This window comes from Chiloscyllium punctatum, chromosome 3 (genome assembly GCF_047496795.1).
Source record: "Chiloscyllium punctatum isolate Juve2018m chromosome 3, sChiPun1.3, whole genome shotgun sequence".
Classification (NCBI taxonomy): domain Eukaryota; kingdom Metazoa; phylum Chordata; class Chondrichthyes; order Orectolobiformes; family Hemiscylliidae; genus Chiloscyllium; species Chiloscyllium punctatum.
The window spans coordinates 12793659-12810768 of record NC_092741.1 but is presented as its reverse complement, the minus strand read 5'-3'; the positions used below and the strand labels follow the sequence as shown (position 1 = coordinate 12810768).

Here is a 17110-nt window from a genome sequence, read left to right as displayed (position 1 = left end):
GATTTCAACTTCCCAAATATTGATTGGAAGCTCTTTAGATCAAATAGATTGGACAGGGTGGTGTTTGTGCAGTGTGTCCAGGAAGCTTTTCTAACTCAGTATGTAGATTGTCCGACCAGAGGGGAGGCCATATTGGATTTGGTACTCAGTAACGAACCGGGACAAGTGATGGGCTTGTTAGTGGGTGAGCATTGTGGTGATGGTGACCACAATTCTGTGACTTTCACCTTGGTTATGGAGAGAGATAGGTGCGTGCAACAGGGTAGGTTTTACAATTGGGGGAACGGTAAATACGATGCTGCAAGACAGGATCTGAGGAGCATAAATTGGGAGCATAGGCTGTCAGGGAAGGATGTCGTTGAAATGTGGAACTTTTTCAAGAAGCAGATACGACATGTCCTTGATATGTATGTACCTGTCAGGCAGGAAAGAGATGGCCGTGTGAGGGAGCCTTGGTTGACAAGGGAGGTTGAATGTCTTGTAAGGAGGAAGAAGGAGGCTTACATAAGGTTGAGGAAACAAGGTTCAGACAGAGTGTTGGAGGGATACAGGATAGCCAGGAGGGAGCTGAAGAAAGGGATTAGGAGAGCTAAGAGAGGACGTGAAAAATCTTTGTTGGGTAGGATCAAGGATAACCCCAAGGCCTTTTATGCATATGTGAGAAACATGAGAATGACGAGAACGAGGGTAGGTCCGATCAAGGACAGTAGTGGGAGACTGTGTATTGAGTCAGAAGAGATAGGAGGTCTTGAATGAGACCTTTTCTTCAGTATTTACAAATGAGAGGGACCGTATTGTTGAAGAGGAGAGTGTGAAACGGACTGGTAAGCTAGAAGAGATACTTGTTAGGAAGGAAGATGTGTTGGGCATTTTGAACAACTTGAGGATAGACAAGTCCCCCGGGCCTGACGGGATATACCCTCGGATTATGTGGGAAGCAAGAGAGGAAATTGCAGTAGCGTTGGCAATGATCTTTTCATCTTCACTGTCAACAGGGGTAGTACCAGGGGACTGGAGAGTGGCGAATGTTGTGCCCCTGTTCAAAAAAGGGAATAGGGATAACCCCGGGAATTACAGGCCAGTTAGTCTTACTTCTGTGGTAGACAAAGTAATGGAAAGGGTACTGAGGGATAGGATTTACGAGTATCTGGAAAGACACGGCTTGATTAGGGACAGCCAGCACGGATTTGTGAGGGGTAGGTCTTGCCTTACAAGTCTTATTGCATTCTTTGAGGAGGTAACCAAGCATGTGGATGAGGGTAGAGCAGTGGATGTAGTGTACATGGATTTTAGTAAGGCATTTGATAAGGTTCCCCATGGTAGGCTTATGCGGAAAGTCAGGAGGCATGGGATAGAGGGAAATTTGGCCAATTGGATAGAAAACTGGCTAACCGGTCGAAGTCAGAGAGTGGTGGCAGATGGTAAATATTCAGCCTGGAGCCCAGTTACAAGTGGAGTTCCGCAGGGATCAGTTCTGGGTCCTCTGCTGTTTGTAATTTTTATTAATGACTTGGAAGAGGGAGTCAAAGGGTGGGTCAGTAAATTAGCAGATGATACGAAGATTGGTGGAGTTGTGGATAGTGAGGAGGGCTGTTGTCGGCTGCAAAGAGACTTAAATATGATGGAGAGCTGGGCTGAGGAGTGGCAGATGGAGTTCAACCCTGTCAAGTGTGAGGTTGTCCATTTTAGAAGGACAAATAAGAATGCAGAATACAGGGTTAATGGTAGGGTTCTTAGTAAGGTGGAGGAGTAGAGGGATCTTGGGGTCTATGTTCATAGATCTTTGAAAGTTGCCACTCAGGTGGATAGAGCTTGTAAGAAGGCCTATGGTGTATTAGCGTTCATTAGCAGAGGGATTGGATTCAAGAGTCGTGAGGTGATGTTGCAGCTGTACAGGACCTTGGTCAGGCCATATTTGGAGTACTGTGTGCAGTTCTGGTTGCCTCACTTTAGGAAAGATGTGGAAGCTTTGGAGAGGGTGCAGAGGAGATTTACCAAGATGTTGCCTGGAATGGAGAATAGGTCGTACAAGGATAGGTTGAGAGTGCTATGCCTTTTCTCATTGGAATGGTGAAGGATGAGGGGTGACTTGATAGAGGTTTATAAGATGATCAGGGGAATAGATAGAGTAGACAGTCAGAAACTTTTTCCCCGGGTACAACAGAGTGTTACAAGGGGACATAAATTTAAGGTGAATGGTGGAAGGTATAGGGGAGATGTCAGGGGTAGGTTCTTTATCCAGAGAATGGTGGAGGCATGGAATGCACTGCCTGTGGGAGTGGCAGAGTCAGAATCATTGATGACTTTTAAGCGGCAATTGGATAGGTACATGGATAGGTGCTTAAGCTAGGACAAATGTTCGGTACAATATCGTGGGCCGAAGGGCCTGTTCTGTGCTGTATTGTTCTATGTTCTATGTACCTCTGAACCAAGAGGCCTGGCTTCAAGTCCCACCTGCTGCAGAGGCATGGCAAAACATTTCTGAATAGGGTGATGAGCAAAATCTACATTATTGAGTGAGGCTCCTTGGACTTTAAATCTTGGTGGTTTTCAGCAAGGAGGTTGGAAGAACGAGGTACCTTTGATCAAGGGCTGGAAAGGGACAATGTGAGTGATCATTGAACACAAGGCAAAGCTATTAAATCCAAGCAGCAATGTCCACAGTGGGTGTGTGGCTGACCAACCTTCCCAAATGAGTGGGTGAATGAACAGTGATCACTGGGGGTTGGTTCACCCAGGAGAAGGTATTGGCCAGGTTCACATTTTGGTAAAATGTTTAGGATAATGGTGAAGGACAGAGGGCCATGGATGGGCTGAGTGGCCCGAAAGAGAGGATAGTACAAAAGAAAAATAGTACAAAAGAAAGTGAGTTCACAGTGTCATGTCAGAAACAATGAGAAAAACAGCAATTGTGCAATAGGACAGGAAATTACAAGTACAGATCATAACTTGAAAAGACTAGACAATAAACTTAATCAAAAATAAAACGATTGTCTGTAGATTCTGGAGATCTGAAACGAACAAAAAGAAATTGCTGGAGAAATCCAGCAGGTCTGGCAACAGCTGTGAAGGGAAAACAGTGTTCTGAAGAAGGATCACTGGACTCGAAATATTCACCATGAATTCAATTAGGCACAGTACCTATGTCGGATCGAAATTGCTGGAAAAGTTCAACAGGTCTCACATCATGTGTGGAGAGAAATCAAGTTTAATGTTTCGGGTGCAGTCACCTTTCCTCGAAGAAGATTGGAATGTAGGTGTTCTGCAAAGCAGTCACCATTCTATACTTCATTTCCCTAACGCAGAGGTGAGCACATTGTGAGCAGCGAATGCAGTCGAATGTCAGGCAGGCAGGCAGGCCAGCACAATGGGAGGAGGAGCTGTGCATCCAACTCTGAGTAGCAGGGAAGCTCTTCCATTCTGAGTGAGTGATGGGAAGGAGATGCAAACTTGGTGTCAGCTTTGGGGAATGCCTACCTTCCGTCTGTAAAAACAACTCTGTGCTTCCAGTTGCCTGTCACGTTAACACCCCACCGTGTTCCCTGGGCAACATCCCTGCCTCAGGCTTGCTGCAGTGCTCCAGGGAAGAACAGCATCTCATTTTCCACTTGGGGACCCTGCAGCCCTCTGGACTCAATATCGAGTTCAATAACTTTACAGCTTGACCATCTCCTTCCATGTCTTTTACCCAGTTCAGCTCATGTTGTGATTGGGTTGTTTTCACCACAGTCAACCCATTTTCACCCACTTGTCACCTCTATTCTCATCTATACCCTTCTCCTCTTCCCTGGATACAATCAACAATCCCCTTAACTTTTCTGTCCTTTCTCTCTCTCTCTCTCTGGACTCTGTCTCCATCTATCTATTCACTACTTTCCCCTCCCTCCCCCATCATCAGCATATATATCAACCCTAGACCGATACATGAATGGCCAGTGAGCAGAAGATGGAGGATCTGGGTTGGCATAGGCTTGGAGGGCCGTAGGGCCTGTTCCTGTGCTGTAAGCTTCTTTGTTCTTTTCCTGGAGAGTTTCCGTTCTGAAGAAGGGTCACCGGACTCAAAATGTCAACTATTTTCTCTCAACATGGTTGCAAAACCTGCTGAGTCTCTCCAGAAATTGCTGTTTTTGTGTGAGAATTAAGATTTTGTGCCTTTCTCCTGTCTTTTCCCATTCCACTGCCACACAGTGCTTATCTTTTAATAATTATCCAATACCTTCTTGAATACTCAGTTGAATCCAACTCCACCACACTGGTCGACGGTCCATTTCAGACACAAATCGTTGGTTGTGGGAAAACTTTCTTCCCATGTCACATTTGCAACTTCTGCAAAACACTTCTTTAAATCTATGCCCTCTCATCTTTAATCCTTTTACGAGCTGAAACAATTTCTCTATTTATTTTGTCCAGATTGCTCATGATTTTGCAATCTTTGCTGAGGTCTCTGTGAGGCTTTCTTCTCTGCTGTGGAAGGGAACGCATACAAACTGAAGTCGGAGTTGGACTGCAATCTAACTAAAATACAGGGAGAAGTCTCCGACTTGGAAAAGTCAAGTGGTGCACATTTTTAGCTGTGGAAGATAATGGTGAATGGGCACCAAGGAGTCTTTCATGTCAGGGAAATACTAACGACAGCCTTCATATCGTCTGAGCTGCAGGTTCCTGCAAATCTAGTGCCGCAGGGCAGCCAGAGATATCCCAAATCTGCTCACATCTCGCTGCTCTTTCTCTCTCAATGTGGATAAAAACACAAGGAAACCAAGAAAGCTTCAGAGAAAGGATTCTAACACAAAAAGACCAAAATACCCTGGATCCGTAGTGGAATAAAATGACCAGCACTTTACAGACAACAGCATGTCAACAGTGTGCAAGTGTAAAAGCAGTTATGTGAGACAATTTAACGTACTGCTTGATCTTCAGAACATTGTTCCTTATGTATAGGATTGTTCCATTTATAACATACCCATCTGTCTTCTGGCAATTTGAAGTGTGAATGTTTTTAAGACAAAGCTAGTTTTTTGAACGGTGTAGGGATTCTGGGATCTGGTGGGTGGGGCTGGGGGGCAATGGAGCTGAGTGCATGAGCTTCCTGAACAGTGGACTGGGCCTGACAGGCCAGAAGGCATCCTGCTGCCCTGAGCTCGGAGATTTGTCAGTGTTTGTGTGTTCATGGTTTTTAAGGAGGGACAATCTCGGTTGTTCTGTCGAAGATTTGGAATCCTCTCTTTCAACTGCCCTCTGTTAAAATGAAGAGCAAGAACAACCACCTCTCCAGCAGTTCCTAGTGCTGTTGCAGATTGACAGCCTCGGCAGTTCACACAGCCAGAGAGATGTAGAGCACGGAAACAGACCCTTCAGTCCAACCTGTCCATGCCGACTAGATATCCCAGCCTAATCTACTCTCACCTGCCAGCACCCAGCCCGTATCGCTCCAAACCCTTCCTATTCATATACTCAGCCACATGCCTTTTAAATGCTGCAATTATACCAGCCTCCATTATTTCCTCTGGCAGCTCATTCCATCCACGAACCACCCTCTGAGTGAAAAAGTCGCCCTTTATTTCCATTTTATATCTTTCCCCTCTCACCCTAAACCTATGCCCTCTAGTTCTGGACTCCCCGACCCAGGTAAAAGACTTTGCCTGTTTATCCTATCCATGCCCCTCATAATTTTGTAAACCTCTATACGGTCACCCCTCAGCCTCTGACACTCCGGAAAACAGCCCCAGCCTGTTCAGCCTCTCCCTGTAGCTCAAATCCTCCAACCCTGGCAACAAGCTTGTAAATCTTTTCTGAACCCTTTCAAGGTTCACAATATCTTTCCGATAGGAAGGAGACCAGAATTGCATGCAATATTCCAACAGTGGCCTAACCAATGTCCTGTACAGCTGCAACATGACCTCCCAACTCCTACACTCAATACTCTGACCAATAAAGGAAAACCTACCAAACACCTTCTTCACTATCCTATCTACCTGCGACTCCACTTTCAAGGAGCTATGAACCTGCACTCCAAGGTCTCTTTATTCAGCAACACTCCCCAGAAGCTTACCATTAAGTGTATAAGTCCTGCTCTGATTTGCTTTCCAAAATACAGCACCTCATTTATTAAAATTAACTCCGTCTGCCACTTCTCATTGGCCCATCTGATCAAGATCCTGTTGTAATGTGTTCGCTGTCCATTACACCTCCAATTTTGGTGTCATCTGCAAACTTACTAACTATACCTCTTATGCTCACATCCAAATCACTTATATAAATGAGGCCTTTGCTTTGTTTTCCTGTTGAAGTCAGACTGCCACACCTCTTCCAGGTATGCCCACCGTGAAGAGCTTCTGCTCCCCTCTGACAGGATTTGTATTTTCTCTTGTGGTCAGCACAAACCCCAATTTCTCCAAGCTGCTATCAGTTCTGATCCAGAAAACATTGAGGAGCTCAAGAGGGACTACGCAGGTTGGAGAACCATGAAGCCCCTCTTTGAGTCCCCAGCGGACTGGTGGGAAACAGTAAAAGGGAACATCAAGAGGTTCTTCATCCTCAAAGGTGTTCAGGAGGCGAGAGAGAGGCAGGGAAAACTGTCCCAGCTCCAGGAAGGTTTGCAGAACCTGCTCCTGCTGCAGACGATGGGGGTGGATGTCACGGAGGACCTCCAGGAGGTGAAGGGCCAGCATGCCCCGCTCTTTGCCTTGGAGGCCTCCAAGATAATCTTCCGGTCCAGGGTCCGCTCGATGGAGTAGGACGAGACATGCTCACGTTTCTTCTTCCAGAAGGTGCACAAAGAGAGCACCGTGCTCAGCAGCCTGAAGGAAGAAGATGGCTCGATAACGTCATCTCAGGCTGACATCATGAGGATCAGTAAATCGTTCTATGCCAGTCTGTATGAAGTGAAGCCAACCGACAGCGTGGCCTCCCAGTCATTCCTGTCCTCTATCACGGAGGTCTTAGACGACAAAACACGGGAGAGGCTGGACCCGCCGCTATCTCTGGACGAGCTGACCAAGGCCCTCAAGTCTTTCGAAAAGAATAAAACTCCCGGAAGCGACGGCTTACCGGTCGAGCTCTATTCTGCTCTGTGGGACTTGATTGGCCAGGACCTGCTGGAGGTGTATGTCAGTATGTTTCGGGCAGGTACCATGAGTGAATCCATGAGGAAAGGCATCATCACCCTCATCTACAAGCGGAAGGGGGAGAGGGAGGAACTCAAAAATTGGAGACCAATCTCACTGTTGAATGCGGATTATAAAATTCTGTCAAAGGTAATCGCCAACCGGGTCAGGTCTGCTCTGGGGTCGGTGATTCACCCCGACCAAACCTGTGCTGTACCGGGCAGGAAGATCACTGAGAGTCTCGCACTCCCCTCAGGGATACGATCGCCTATGTGCAGGACAGAAGGTGGGACACCTGCCTGATCAGCCTGGACCAGGAGAAAGCCTTTGACAGGATATCACACAGGTATATGAGAGACGTTCTCTCCAAAATGGACTTTGGGAGGGAATCTGCAATTGGATCAGACTGCTCTACACCAACATTGTCAGTGCAGTCTCAATCAATGGGTGGGAATCAGATAGCTTCCCAGTCAGATCTGGAGTCAGGCAGGGCTGCCCTCTCTCTCCTGCCTTGTTTGTGTGCTGCATAGAGCCATTTGCCGAGTCCATCAGGAAGGATGTGAACCTGAGAGGGGGTGACTATTCCTGGCAGCGGGGGCCTGCAGGTTAAGGCCTCCCTGTACATGGATGATGTCGCCGTTTTCTGCTCGGATCCGCTGTCCGTGCACAGACTCATGTGCATATGTGACCAGTTCGAACTGGCCTCGGAGGCCAAGGCAAACCGAGGCAAGAGTGAGGCCATGCTCTTCGGGAACTGGGCCGACCAATCTTCGATCCCCTTCACCGTCAGGACCGACCACCTGAAGGTGCTGGGTATTTGGTTCAGGGTGGGGGGGGGGGCTGAGGCATGCGCCAAGTCTTGGGAGGAGCATATCAGCAAAGTGAGGCAGAAACTGGGCAGATGGAAGCTACGGTCGCTCTCCATCGTGGGAAAAAACCTGGTCATCAGGTGTGAGGCACTGTCATTGCTGTTATACGTGGCACAGGTCTGGCCTATTCCCAGGACCTGTGCCGCTGCAGTCACCCGGGCCATCTTCCAGTTTATGTGGAGGTCAAAGATGGACCGGGTCCAAAGGGACTCGCTGTATAAAGATCTGGGCAACGGGGGAAAAAATACACCCAATGCCACCCTCACCCTGATGGCCACCTTTGTGTGTGGCTGCATCAAGCTGTGCGTGGATCCCCGGTACACAAATACCAAGTGTCACTACGTACTGAGGTTCTACCTGTCCCCGGTGTTGCGGAGGATGGGCCTGGCCTCGCTGCCGCGAAACGCTCCGAGTAGTTGGACCGTTCCGTATCACCTGTCCTTTGTGGAGAAGTTTATGAAGAAAAACACCTTTGACCACAAGTCCATCAGGAAGTGGTCAGCACATTGTGTCCTTGAGACCATTTGGGAAAAGGAGAGGGTGGATCCTATCGAGCGGTTCCCTGAGCAGACTGTCAAAGCCATTTGGCAGAATGCCTCACCGCCAGAACTTTCCAACAAGCACTAAGACATGGCTTGACTGGTGGTGAGAAGGGCTCTGCCTGTGAGATCCTTTATGCACGCCCGGACTCTCGGTCTCACCGCACGCTGCCCTCGAAGCGGCTGCGGGGGGGGACGAGACTGTCACACACCTCCTTCTAGAATGTGCCTATGCAGAAGAAGTCTGGAGAGGAATGCAGTGGTGTTTGTCGAGGTTCATCCCGAGCAGCGCCGTGATGCAGGACTCCGTGCTCTACGGTCTGTTCCCCAGGACTCACACCGAGACGAACATCGACTGTGTCTGGAGGATCATCAACTCGGTGAAGGACGCTCTCTGGGCAGTCCGAAACCTGTTGAGCTTCCAGCTGAAGGAGTTGACCCCGACTGAGTGTTGCAGACTGGCTCATTCCAAGGTCCAGGACCACGTGTTGAGGGACGCACTGAAGCTTGGGGAAGCTGCCGCCAAGGCGCGGTGGGGAAAGACCACCGTGTAACATCTGCCTGCCTAAGAAGAACAGTGGGCCCACGCAGTCACTTGGGCTCTGCTGACACCTCAGCTAAATATATGGACATATGATTGATAAACATACAGACCTGTATATACAAATGATAAATTGTGATCTCTGATTGTAAATGTTTACGTATGTATGGCATGACGAACTGTACAGACCATCAAATTATTTTATGAATAAAGTATATTTTTGAAATAAAAAAAAAATTCTGATGAAGAGTCACTAGGCAAGATATTAACTCTGCTTTCTGCCCACACTCATTGCCAGACCTAATTTTCACCAGCAATTTCAGTTTTTGTTTCAGATACTCAGCATCCACAATTCTTTGGTTTATTTCCTAAAATCCAGATTTGTTTTCCCTCATGAGATGTGGTCATTGTTGGTCACACCAGCAATTTTTGCCCACCCCTAGTTGCCCCTTGAGAAGGTGGGGGTGAGCTGCATTCTTGAACTGCTGCAGTCCACATGTTGAAGGCAGACCGACAATGCCCTGAGGGAGGGAATTCCAGGATTTTAACCCAGTAACACTGAAGGAAAATAATGTATTTCCAAGTCAGGATGGTGACTGGTGTGCAGGGGATCTTGAAGGTGGTGGTGTTCCCATACATCTGCTGCCCTTGTCCTTCCAGATGGTAGTGGTTGTGGGTTTGGAAGGTGTTGTCTGAGGATTTTGGTGAGTTTCTGCTGTGCATGTTGTCGGTAGTACACACTGTTGCTACTGAGCATCAGTGATAGAGGGAATGGATGTTTCTGGGGCTGCTTTATCTTGGATAGTGTTGAACTTCGGGAGTATTGTTGGGGTGGCACTCATCTCGGCAAGTGGGGAGTATTCCATCACACTCCTGATTGTCCCTTGTAGGTGATGGACAGGCTTTGGGGAGTCAGGAGGTGGGTTCCTATCCTCTGACCTCCTTTGTAGCCATTGTGTTTATGTGGCAAGTCCAGCTGAGTGCATGGTCAGTGATAACCCCAAGGATGCTAACAGTGGGGGATTCAGTGATCACAATGCCACTGGTTGGCAAGCAGTGGTGGTTAGACTCTTTTGTGGGACATTGTTATAGCCTGAATATTGTGCAATCATTAGATAACATCCCCACTTCGGACTCCTTCTTCTGACTCAAGGTTCCTTTGACAGCACCTTCCAAACCTGGAACCTATACTACCTGAAAATGACAGATGGCATTGGAGAGCAGCAGATGTTTGGGAACACTAACAGCCACTGGGCTGGAATGGTAGAACTATGGGACAAACTCCTGGAATTCCTTCCTCACTGCATATGCAATTCAAGAAAGCATCGCAGCAATGTTTCTCCGGGGCGGTTAGGGATGGACATTAGATGCTGGTCTACCCTCTGATAGACTGGCTGCTGATATCCACTACAGGACAATGATCACAGGGCTCACCTGTACTCAGATGTATAAACAGGCACAAAGGATCAGATATATATACATATCTCTGTAAATAACTTTGTAAAAGGATCAAATACCCTGTCCGTCACTAACTCACTCTCAAGTTTGAACATCTGCTTCCACCAACAGTGCACAGGAACAATCCTCCCTCATTGTCAATCTCTTACCGAATGTCCCTCAAGCTGGCTGTTTTTATATCGATGTTGTCAATGAAAATCTGACCCTCGCTCAACTCCACCAACCGGAAGAGTGCGAGAAACAACGTGGACTTTCCTGAGCCTGTCCGTCCAACAATTCCCACTTTCTCTCCTGCACCAATCTTCAGACTAATTCCATCGAGAGCATGAGGAAGCCCCTCCCGATATTTAAGGACCACATCCTTGAACAGTATCACACCATGCTGTGGCCACGAGGAAGGAACCTACAACGACAACAACACAACAGGTTACTTTGTAGCGTGCAGAGACAATGTCAAATTGTAGCATGCTGAAACAATGTTCTCTAACATGTTCTATGTAAAAATGGTTGGAAAAACAACTGAATGTTACTTGCATGACACACAGACAGCAATATTCAGTACTGCAGTATTTTAGAGCATGGATTCCTTTATACAACATACTCCAGTTGGCTTGGTTCCTTCAGTCTTTTGCAGGACAATGGTCAATATCGCCAGCAGTCCTAGTCCATTCCAATTTGGGTGGGTCCAGGATTGAAGGCTTTCCTTCAGAGTAATTTGCCAGGTTTCCTTTGGCTAGCCAAAGTCTTCCCTTACCTACCTGCTGGTGTCTGTCCAGTTACTGTCAATAGCTATGTCCAGGAGACAAGTTACAAATACAGCCAGTCTCACAATGTCCTGTTGATATCTTTGACCAGCCTTGTGGACCACTTGTTGATGTGGTCTCTTCAAGTGGTGCCCAGCATCTTATCGAGGTTGCAAATGCCCAATTTGGTGACATGTTTGCTATTCTCTTCCATGTTTCATTGGCACAGCTTGCAGTTGGTACATTGTGGTCATGTAGAGTTGCAGTTTGATGGTTGTGTTGATGGTGATTGATGCCCATAGCTACTGGAGTCATGAAACAGGTGATGCTGCTTGACGAATTCTTGTGGATCAATACATCACCCTCCCAGGAGATGGAGCTCCATCGATAGCAGAACTGATTGATGGTGTTGGGAGTTACATCCTGTCATCATTACCTGAGCCTTCTTACAGCTTATATATTGACCAATCTTGGCATTTCTATTCTCAAGACATATTGAGGAGCACACCCAACTCTTTAGCCAGCAAGGCAACATTGTTTGTGAAATCTGGCCCCAGCAACTGGTTATGTTGGCACAGGATGCCAAAACCTGCCCCACCCACCACTCTTGTTATGAGAGAATAAACGGCCTGGGGAGAGTAAAGAGCCTTGGCTCACTCGATGAAGACGTCCTTGCCTTTCCAAATGTACGTAAATGCTGTCCATCACCAAATGTCCATCACCCTGTGAACTTTGGTTCAATACACCAAAGTTCATGTCTAGATCAATAATGTACACAATGAACAACAAAGACTCCAATATTGACACCTGGGGTACACCACTGGACACACGCTCCACAACACAAGAAAAAATCCCTTTGACCATTACACTCCGCCTCCAGCCAGTAAGCCACTTATGGATCAAACCTCCAAACTGATCTGGATCCCAGAGATCCCCACCTTCTTGATCAACCTCCCAAGTGAGAACTTCGCAAAAGCTTTCCCAAAGTCCATGTAGACTTTGTCTACTGCACTGCCCCGATCACACTAACTGACAGGTAAGGTCAGTGCGTACACACCGCCCCGATCACACTCACTGACAGGTAAGGTCAGTGAGTACACACCGCCCCGATCACAGTCACTGACAGGTAAGGTCAGTGCGTACCACACTGCCCCGATTACACTCACTGACAGGTAAGGTCAGTGCGTACACACCGCCCCGATCACACTCACTGACAGGTAAGGTCAGTGAGTACACACCGCCCCGATCACACTCACTGACAGGTAAGGTCAGTGCGTACACACCGCCCCGATCACACTCACTGACGGGTAAGGTCAGTGCGTACACACCACCCAGATCACACTCACTGACGGGTAAGGTCAGTGCGTACACACCGCCCCGATCACACTCACTGACGGGTAAGGTCAGTGCGTACACACCGCCCCAATCACACTCACTGACGGGTAAGGTCAGTGCTTACACACCGCCCCGATCACACTCACTGACAGGTAAGGTCAGTGAGTACACACCGCCCCGATCACACTCACTGACGGGTAAGGTCAGTGCGTACACACCGCCCAGATCACACTCACTGACGGGTAAGGTCAGTGCGTACACACCGCCCAGATCACACTCACTGACGGGTAAGGTCAGTGCGTACCACACTGCCCCGATTACATTCACTGACGGGTAAGGTCAGTGCGTACACACCGCCCCGATCACACTCACTGACGGGTAAGGTCAGTGCGTACACACCGCCCCGATCACACTCACTGACGGGTAAGGTCAGTGCGTACACACCGCCCCGATCACACTCACTGACGGGTAAGGTCAGTGCGTACACACCGCCCAGATCACACTCACTGACGGGTAAGGTCAGTGCGTACACACCGCCCCGATCACACTCACTGACGGGTAAGGTCAGTGCGTACACACCGCCCCGATCACACTCACTGACAGGTAAGGTCAGTGCGTACACACCGCCCCGATCACACTCACTGACGGGTAAGGTCAGTGAGTACACACCGCCCCGATCACACTCACTGACGGGTAAGGTCAGTGCGTACACACCGCCCCGATCACACTCACTGACAGGTAAGGTCAGTGCGTACACACCACCCCGATCACACTCACTGACAGGTAAGGTCAGTGAGTACACACCGCCCCGATCACACTCACTGACAGGTAAGGTCAGTGCGTACACACCACCCCGATCACACTCACTGACAGGTAAGGTCAGTGCGTACACACCGCCCCGATCACACTCGCTTACATGTTTCACGTTGTCAGTTGTCTGTCCTGGGATGGAGTAATAAGGATATGAAAAATTGGATGGTTTCCTTGACACTTAATGCTGTCAAGTTTGCTTTGATTTTTCTCAGTGAAGCAATGCTTTGGTCAACCTTTTGATTCCATGACTTGTTGACACGTTGTGAGGTTTTAATGACACAGCCCGTCACTGTTGGCCATTTTTAACTGCCTTTGAGAAGGTCATGGAGAGTTTTCTTTTGTGGCCACTGCACTTCTTGAGCTGTCGAGACACCAATACTGCTGTGAGGTTGTTCAGGATGATGTTGCAGGGCTCAGGAATAAAGATTGATCATGATATGGACTGACCGTCAGAATGATGGGTGGCGTGGCAAGTAACTTGCAGGTGGTAGAGTTCCAATCTACCTGCTGCTCTTTTCCTTATTGGTCGCCACGGGTTTGTGTTTGAGAAGGTACTTTCCTGGAGGAGGGCATTGCTCTGTGGTACACATTACTTTGTGTTGGTCATGGAAAGTGTGAATGTTTAAGGTGATGGACAGGGTGAGCACTAAGACGCTTAAGTTGTCCTGGATGGTGTCGAGATTCTTCAGTGTTGGAGCTGCATTCCGTTATTCCATCATGAGTCAGATGCAGATTGTGGATAGGCTTTGGGAATCTGGAGTGTAAGTACTCACTATAGAATTCCCATTCTCTGAACCAACTTTGCAGCCACCATGTTTATTTGACTCATATAATTCCACCTCCTGTCTGGAGTGAGGTGATGGCCTCGTGGTATTATTGCCGAACCCAGGTCATCTTCTGGAGATCCAGGTCAATGCCCACAGATGGTGGAATTTAAATTCAATAAAAGAAAATTTGGAAAGAAGAGTCCAATGATGACCAAGAGTTCATCGTTGATTGTCAGAAAAACCCATGTGGTTCACGCATGTTCTTTTGGAAAGGAAGCTGCCGGCCTACTCAGTCGCCCTGTGGGCCATTTGGGACGGGTAAGAAATACTGGCCTAGCCAGAAATGCCCACATCCCACAAATCAATCAAATAAAAACCCAGGATGTTCAGTTCAGTTGGTCCAGGTCTATACCCACACTCTGATTTTGACTTTAACACACGCAGTGTAACACAGTCTGAACAGAACATGAAGCCAATGTATTCCCTCCCACTCGTTCCCTCACCATCATGTGGAATCTCCTTCATTCTCCATTTGTCTAAGCCATGTTAGCCATGCTTACCTTTACTCACTGCTCTGTGTTCACCCGTCACACCTATTGTGGTCATTTCAGATTCAACTATCTCTCCCGGCACTCGTCAATGTCATATCAATATCTTTGTTTCTCTCTCCCCCTCTCATAAATGCAAAATCTCTCACACTGTACCTAAATCCCTTCTTACCTCGATATGCCCCTCCTGAGGTTCGATGGGAATCTCAGTGAAATATTCATCCAGCCGTTCCACACTGACCATCTGTGTTTCAGTCTGTGTGAAGCTCGCTATTACCCCAGACAGCAGATTTGTGATTGACAGTGCATAGGACATCGCAAGACCCACGAGGCCTGAGTGAACAGGAAAAAGTAGCAGAGCCGTCACAAAGCCTTAACGTACAAAATACCACTGGTTACTGCAGGTCAGAATGAAACACAATCAAACGTTCACAAGCAGTGCCATAAAACTGTATTCACACAAAGTGTCAAACAGTTGCATTTACTTCCAAGTCAGAAGGCTCATGGTTCAAACCACATGCTGGAGACTTCAGGGGCAATAGTGCAGTCTGGAGCATCAAATTACAACGTCAGTGGCCAAAAACAGAGCACATGATTTTCAACTCAGCTAACAGTGAGGTCATCCATTTGGGACGAAAGGAGGACAGATCTGGATTGGATACAGAACTGACTTCAAGATAGACAACAGAGGGTGGTGGTGCAGGGTTGCTTTTCAGACAGGAGGTCTACGATCAGTGGGGTGCCACAAGGATCGATGCTGGGTCCACTGCTTTTCGCCCCTTACATAAGTGATTTGGATGTGAACATAAGAGATATGGTTAGTAAGTTTGCAGATTACATCAATATTGCAGGTGTCGTGGACAGCGAGGAAAGTTACCTCAGAATACAATGAGATCTTGATCAGATGGACCAATGGACTGAGGAGTGGCAGATAAGAGTTTAATTTAGATAAATGCGAGGTGCTGCATTTTGGAAAGGCAAACCAGGGCAGGACTTAGACACTTAATGGTAAGGTCCTGGGAACATAGAACATACAGCGCAGTACAGGCCCTTTGGCCCTCGATGTTGCGCCAATCTGTGAAACCAATCTGAAGCCCATCTAACCTACACTGTTCCATTATCAACCATATGTTTATCCAATGACCATTTAAATGCCCTTAAAGTTGACAAGTCTACTACTGTTGCAGGCAGGGCATTCCACACCCCTACTACTCTCTGAGTAAAGAAACTACCTCTGACATTTGTCCTTTAGCTATCACCCCTCAATTTAAAGCCATGTCCCTTCATGCTACCCATCCCCATCCAAAGAAAAAGTCTCTCACTATCCATCCTATCTAACCCTATGATCATCTTGTATGCCTCTAATAAGTCGCCTCTTAACCTTCTTCCCTCCAACCATAACAGCATCAAGTCCCTCAGCCTTTCCTCATCAGACCTTCCCTCCATACCAGACAATATCCTACTAAATTTCGTCTGAACTCTTTCCAAAGCTTCCACATCCTTCCTATAATGCGGTGGCCAGAACTGTCCACTATACTCCAAGTGCGGCCGCACCAGACTTTTGTACAGCTGCAGCATGATCTCAAGGTTTTGTAACTCAATCCCTCTACTGATAAAAGCCAACACACCGTTTGCCTTCTTAACAACCCTGTCAACCTGGGTGGCAACTTTCAGGGATCTGTGTACATGGACACCGAGATCTCTCTGCTCATCTACACTGCCAAGAATCTTACCATTAGCCCAGTACTCTGTATTCATGTTGCTCCTTCCAATGTGAATCACCTCACATTTTTCCACATTAACCTCCATTTGTCACCTCTGAGCCCAGCTCTGCAACTTATCCATGTCCCTCTGAAATCTACTACATCCTTCGTCACTATCCACAACTCCACCAACCTTAGTGTCATCCGCAAATTTACTAACCCATCCTTCTACGCCCTCATCCAGGTCATTTATAAAAATGACGAACAGCAGTGACCCCAAAACAGATCCTTGCCGTACACCACTAGTAACTGAACTCCAGGATAAACATTTCCGATCAACCACCACCCTCTGTCTTCTTTCAGCTAGCCAAACTGCTAAATCACCCTCAATCCCATGCCTCCGTATTTTGTACAATAGCCTACTGTGGGGAACCTTATCGAATTCCTTGCTGAAATCCATGTACACCACATCAACCGGTTTACCCTCATCTACCTGTTTGGTCACCTTCTCAAAGAACTCAATAAGGTTTGTGAAGCATGACCTACCCTTCACAAAACTGTGTTGCCTATCCCAAATCAACTTATTCCTTTCTAGATGATTATAAATCCTATCTATTGGAATCTTTTCCAAAACTTTATCCACAACCGAAGTAAGGCTCACTGGCCTATAAATACCAGGGTTGTCTCT

At 47.5% G+C, this 17110-nt stretch overlaps 1 protein-coding gene across 1 annotated transcript in view; it reads right to left on the bottom strand.

The window, feature by feature from the left end:
- abcc10 (ATP-binding cassette, sub-family C (CFTR/MRP), member 10) overlaps positions 1-17110 on the bottom strand; it is a 306950-nt gene that overhangs the window by 11289 nt on the left and 278551 nt on the right. Inside the window, exons 17-18 of the mRNA XM_072548805.1 lie at positions 14892-15052; positions 10663-10916 (exon numbers count right to left, since the gene is read on the bottom strand). Of these exons, the coding sequence (XP_072404906.1) occupies positions 10663-10916; positions 14892-15052 (415 nt within the window). The remainder of the gene's footprint in view (positions 1-10662; positions 10917-14891; positions 15053-17110) is intronic.